Below are 6154 nucleotides of genomic sequence, written 5' to 3' on the forward strand. Positions count from 1 at the left end.
TGCTCTTGTCCTTTGTTCCCAGATGTCCACCTCGGCATCCCAGTCCTTGACCATCAATCCCAACTTTTGCTTTACTGTTTTCACAGGACTCATAGATCCCTCTCTCAAAGAGGACTCCAGGCTCCCAGCTGTGATCCGTGGCGGGGTTGGGGGGGGGTGAGGGGGGGTGAAGGAACACAGATGAAGTCACTTTGGGGCCTCACCATACCCAGCCATCTCTGTCTGTGTCCCGTACTAAACAGGACATCCTAAATTAATGTGGAAGTAAAAGTAACCTCGTAATTCATTGTAAGGGTGCTTGTTATTGTAATTCCAAAAATAGGAAAGAATTAAAAGACTTTTTTGAAAGTTTTCATGAATTCAAGACAGAGGACATGCTTTATTGGCATTAATAAGATTCTCCTGGCGTATTACGAAGAAGAAACAAGGTTAATTTCAACCCCCAAAATGTCAGAATTAAAGACACTTGCATAGCATTAGAGTTTTCAAAAAAAAGTCACAGAGAATCAGCTGCTGTAAGGTTTTAGAGAGGGCAAAAGCTAGACCATCACAGACTTTCCTCTGAGCCAGCAGTGAGGTTTTACCCCTTACAAGCATGTAAAATTTCTGAGTTTAAAAAATGACAATTTAAATTTTAAATATACTAAATGGAAAGAATATTTGTGAGTCATCATTTGGAACATAGCTTTGGGAGAGCATCACATGAGTTTAATTTCATAAATTTTTAAGCATAAATGATAGATAGCTCTAGTGACATATTTTTTTCTGAGATTTTTGCTTAAAAAGGACTTCTTTATTAAGGATCTTAAGGGAACTTGAGGAATTTTGCATGGTAATAAAATCACCCAAATCCAGACTCCTTTCAATTTGAGCTACTATCTCCCTTCCTCTTTTAAATCTGAGCAATCTCTATTCTTGCAGTAGGTAACAGTTAAGAGCAGAATGGAGTATTTTCTCTGAGGAAGCTTGCAGTTGGATGGAGGGACATGAGGACCAAAGCATTTATTCATTTCTGGCCCTTTGGTCATAAATCTAGTTGGAGACCAGTCATTAAAGAGGACTTTCTATGCAAATAAGACTTTTTATTATAGCCCCATTTCCTAATTATGCCCAGGGCATTTAAACCATTGGCATAGTATAATTCCAAATAGGAGGAAGATTGTGATAGACAAATTATGGTCTGAGCTTCCAGGTGAAGAAAAATTAATTCGCAGATGTGTAAACTGGAGAAATTATTTTAGTGAAGGCACAAATATAATTTTGCATTTTTAACATAGGTATGCTGCCTCTGGGCCTTGTGCCTGAGCTAAGGGAGACAGGTAACCTCCTCCACAGGTGTGGTCAAAATTAAACAGTTCTCGAATCCAGGGGGGTAACAGCTGCTTGTGCTGCCCATGCAGGTGGGTCTGCGAGGCTCACAGTTGCCAGCTATGTTCTGCAGGCCACGCCAGCTTCAGATGGTGTCACATTCGGTGGTGGCAGTGGAACAGGGCCCGCAGTCACAGCGGACAGCCATGGGGTAGGTGTAGAAGGGGTCGACTCCCGCGGCACAGTTGGGCAGCTTGACTGTCACCTGTTTGGTCTCATTGTAGGTACAGACGCGATGATGGGCTTCGATGTAGGGGGGTTCCAGAATGGGCTTCTGTCCCCACAGGTAGAAAATAAGGAACCCATTAGAACATACCGTCCTGCTACATTTCCCCAGTACCATTTATCACTATCAGAAATTAACTTGTTATTCTTTTGTCTACTTGTTCACCTGTCTCCTCCCAATAGAAAGCAAACTCCTAAAAGCAGGAAGCTGATTTTGTTCACTACCATATCCCAAGCTCCCAGAAGAGTCACGGCCCCCAGTAAGTGCTAAGTAAACATTTAACAAATAAATCATCTTGATCATTGCAGAGCCTTCTAACTGGTCTCCTCTTTTCTACTGTTACCCTCTACAGTCTGTTTGGAACACAGCAGCCCCAAGTGAGCCCTTAAAAATATGTTAGATCCAATCTCCCCTCAGCTCAAAGCCCCAGTGATTTCCCACCTCACTCAGCAGAGTAAAAGCCAAAGCCCTTATGATCACCCCCCCAACCCCTCTGTCATCTTCCACACTCCTTCCTTCACCTCCTGATGTGTCTCCCGCGACCCTGTCTTGCTGGCTTCCTCACTTTGCTCCAGGCACAAGTCTCCTGACTGTCCTCAAACCCAGGACCAGTCCACCCCAGGGCTCTGGCGCTTGCTCTTCGTGCTGCCAGAATGCTCTTCTCCCTTATGATTCATTCCTTCACCAACATTAGGTTTTTGTTCAAACGTCACCTTTTCAGGGAAGCCTTTCCTGACCATGATATTTAAGCCTTTCCACACCTTTCCATTTCCTCTCCCTCTTTCTTCCTTCCTGCTTTTCCTCGATAGCACTTATCAGTACCATGTGACATAGTATACATTTCATTTAACTGTGCTGTATTTTTCCCACTCTAGAAAGTCAGCTCCATTAGGACAGGGATTTTTGCCCATTTTCCCTGCTGTGCTTCTGCTGCCTAGATGACTACCTGGCACCCCAGAGGTTCTCAGTAACTATTTGTGGAGTTAATGAAAGGAAACAGAGGAAGGCAGTTTCCAGAATGCCCTATATACTGTTCAGATAATCAAAGGATTCACGTCCTCCCTTCACCTTTTATAAATGTTGAATTCAAAATTAATTTTGATAAACAGAGCATCTCGATCAGGAAATCAGCACAAAATAACAGGTGAAATTTCAAATCCTGCAGTCAGACCCATTGAGCTTGAGACCCTGTTCTGCCACTCGCTGGAGACCTTCGGAAACCCACTAAACCTCTTGATGCTTCAGTTCCCTCCTCTAGACAACAAAATACCCACCTCCCAGCATCACTGTGGAGGTAAGGTTTGCTTTATAGCCTGTTACCCCCAGTAATCTGGAATCCCAGGCAGAGTTGCCAGATAAAATACAGACACCCAGTCCTGTATTTTTGAATTTCCAGTAATATTTGAATTTCAAATAAATAACACATTTTTTTTAGTGTAAGTATATGCATGGAACAGACATTTTAAAAAATGATCATTTAACATTCAAGTTTCACTGGCATCATGCTTTGGTTTGGTTTTGCTTTTTGTGAAATCTGGCAACCCTAAACCCAGGCCATGAGCAAAGGCTAGTTACAGCAGCAGTTCCACCTTCAAAGTAAAATGCAACCACTTTGTCACCGTAAACGTCCTTATCTTCACATGTGCTCCCCAGTTCAGTTACCAAAAATAACTGATTTATATCTCAGAAATTTTCAGATTGCTGGGAAAATAAACCTCATTTATTTCCTTTTTTTTTTTTTTTTTGTATCAGTAACCTCCCTTCCTTAGTATAGTAAAGGCATAAATAAAAGCTGGCTAACAGTGAGGAGAATCTTGCTTTCTAATCATCTTGCTGCTTCCATTTCTCCAGTGAGAACACAGTCCCTGTGTTCACCTCCTGTGGGTGACCATGATCCAGTTAACGACGTTCATCAATTCATAACAGAAGATGGGCTGGTTTGAGACTGGGGCCCAGAAAGTACTCCAAATAGCCCCCAAATGAACTTAGAGCAGAGGGAGGCACCACCAGGCCACGCCCTGAATATGAGCAGGTGCCGAACGGAGTATGTTTGATGTCAAGTCACAGCCATGGTATCCTTAGCAACTGAATGTTCATTTGGCCTCTGAATGATGAAAAAAAAAAAAAAAAGCTAATTGGGTGGAGTAGTTTCATGTAATTGGAGATTACATCACCATAACCCAATTCCATTCGTGGGGCCATCATTTTATCTAAGTGATACCAGGTTGCTCTCTGCATCCCTGAACAGAAGGGTGTTTTTCCTGACGGCAGTGTCCTCGCATGGTGCTCAAGGGCTTCTAAGTTGGCATCAATTTTGCCAGAGGACGTACTTTGTAACTCCAGGTAGAGGTCAATCCTGCACAACTCACCAAGTATTTATTGAACGCCTTCTTCATACACTACTTTGACAAGAGCTGTGAAAGGCACGAGAATGAATATCTGCCCTCATCTCGTGTTGTGCAGTGGGTGAGAAGTAAGACAAAAGGTAGGCTAGAGTCACGGCCTGACCGGGGAGTCAGAAAACCCTTGGGGATGGAGACAGGCATGGAACAATAAATTTGATAATGACAGATGGAAATGAGAAGGGATATGAGAAAAGAACCAAAAGTGAGATTTTATGAAGGGCATTTAACACAGCCTTAAAATCAATCTGACAAGGCTAGAACTCAGAATATGGATAGTCCCTGTGGAAACAGGCAGACGTCCTATTGCTAAGGACCTTGAAAACTGGTTATTGAATTTGCAGTAGTGAGTGGTCATTAAAGGTTTTTGAGCTGGGACGGCAAGATTAGAGCTGGTACTTCATTAGTAGCCAATTCAGGCCCCAGTGGGAAGAGTCAGCAGTCACTCTGTGATGTGATTTGATGGGGGCTAAATGCCCTTTCTTCCCACCTTGAGCAAACATTTCCTCATCTCAGTCCAACAGGGTTCTAACTTTGTTTGAGATTTGTATCCCCATTTTAAAAGCAATGTGTCTAAAAAGGCAGGATATAATTAAATATAAAGGGACTTAATGGATCTGTCAGTGATAATCCATGAGGGTCCCAGGAATTTCCGGTGGGGGCGAGGGCAGGGCCATGGGAGAGGCACTCACTGAAGGAGCTGAGAACCCACCTGCACCTGTTATACAGCTTAAGGCCTCTCTCGGTTAAGGATTGGCTTTATCACAGGTGGAGGAATACAGGGAAGAGTTCTGGTTCCATCCTTTGAAACAAGAATTTATTCCCAACTTTCTACTGTCTCTCTACATGACTTTGCAGTCACTCACCCCTTGAATTCCTCCATGTCATCTGTAAAATGGGTCATATAATGGGACATCTTGACCTCCCAGAGATTATTCCCAAATACATAGATACCATCCAAGTAAAATTATTAAATTTATCAATGCTTTGTTAGAGGGGCAAGAGCATGTTTCTTTTAGATAATTTGGAGCATGCTAAATCATTGTTGTTAAAAAGAAAAGAAAATCCACAGAAAAGGGGAAATGCCTCAGCTCTACCTCATTTCATAAAAAAAAAAAAAAGTGCACACTTAGGAATCAGGCCAAGTGGCCTGGTCCTGAAGGCATTGCCCCCTGGGCCTGTCTTGGGACTCACCTCCCAGGTTTCACAGCGGCCCCAACAGGCATCCGTGGTGATCCGAAGGCCCCTGCAGCCTGGCTTCTTGGCCACGAACGTGAACTCCCGCACAGCACAGCCTACAAAGGTGCCCAGGTTCCCACCGGAGGTGCTGAGAACACAGCAGCAGCCAGCCAGGAGGAGAAGGGCCATGGGGCCGAGGAAAAGGTATGCCAGTTTCATGCTGTTCTGCCAAAGAGGGAAAGGAAAGAGTTCATTAACAGATCCAGCTGCCCTCCATGGGGCAGCCAACAATGTGTGGGTGGCTATCAAAGGGACCTTACTCTTAGCATTTCAGAAGAAATGAGCCAAGTCATCGCAGATGTCCACAAACTCTAACACAGATGCCCAAAGTTTCCTCTGACTGACTCTAGTATGGATTCTGTGGGCCCACTGTGCTCACTGGACACCCCACCCTCCAAGGGCATCCTCAGGCTTCTCCTTGTTGTCACCCGACTGCTGGACTTGATTTGTATGTTAAAATGTTTGTTCTGATGGTCTCTTCAAAATGAACACAAAAACTGAGTCATAGGAAAAGTAATGCATATCCTACCATCATACATGAATACACACTACTTACTGTTATTCAGATCCAGTGTGTTTGGTGCCTTGTTACATGTTAGTTCAAAATTATATTTCCAGTGTCGTGCATGGGGAATTGAGGGGGGAGATGGATAAGTTATAACTGTATGCTCATATGTATTGTTACTACCCCAACCTTCCTCAAAAGATGCATCTGCACGAGATGTGAAACTTGGCATCTGAACCTGTGGCCTTTCATAAAAATGTGTCCTACTCGCTACAAATTGCTTCTGCTCTATCCCTCCACTGTAATAGGCACCTAGCTGTGAGTCAATTTACATTCAAATGATGGAAAGCACATGAGGTGTTGAAAACATAATCCTAGCCTACCCTCATGTCTGTCCTCTCTGGTTCTTGGTCA

At 43.6% G+C, this 6154-nt stretch overlaps 1 protein-coding gene across 1 annotated transcript; it reads right to left on the minus strand.

Annotated features, from left to right (window-relative positions):
• Window positions 1-477: 477 nt before the first annotated feature.
• On the minus strand, window positions 478-5420 carry GPHB5 (glycoprotein hormone subunit beta 5). The gene is made up of 2 exons (XM_019733298.3): window positions 5191-5420; window positions 478-1642 (listed from the first exon to the last, which is right to left on the minus strand). Exons 1-2 carry the CDS (start codon window positions 5392-5394, stop codon window positions 1454-1456), a joined length of 393 nt encoding a protein of 130 aa, XP_019588857.3. The 5' UTR covers window positions 5395-5420; the 3' UTR covers window positions 478-1453.
• Window positions 5421-6154: the final 734 nt, after the last annotated feature.

This window comes from Rhinolophus sinicus, chromosome 3, assembly GCF_057876585.1.
Source record: "Rhinolophus sinicus isolate RSI-liver-muscle chromosome 3, RSI-T2T, whole genome shotgun sequence".
NCBI lineage: Eukaryota > Metazoa > Chordata > Mammalia > Chiroptera > Rhinolophidae > Rhinolophus > Rhinolophus sinicus.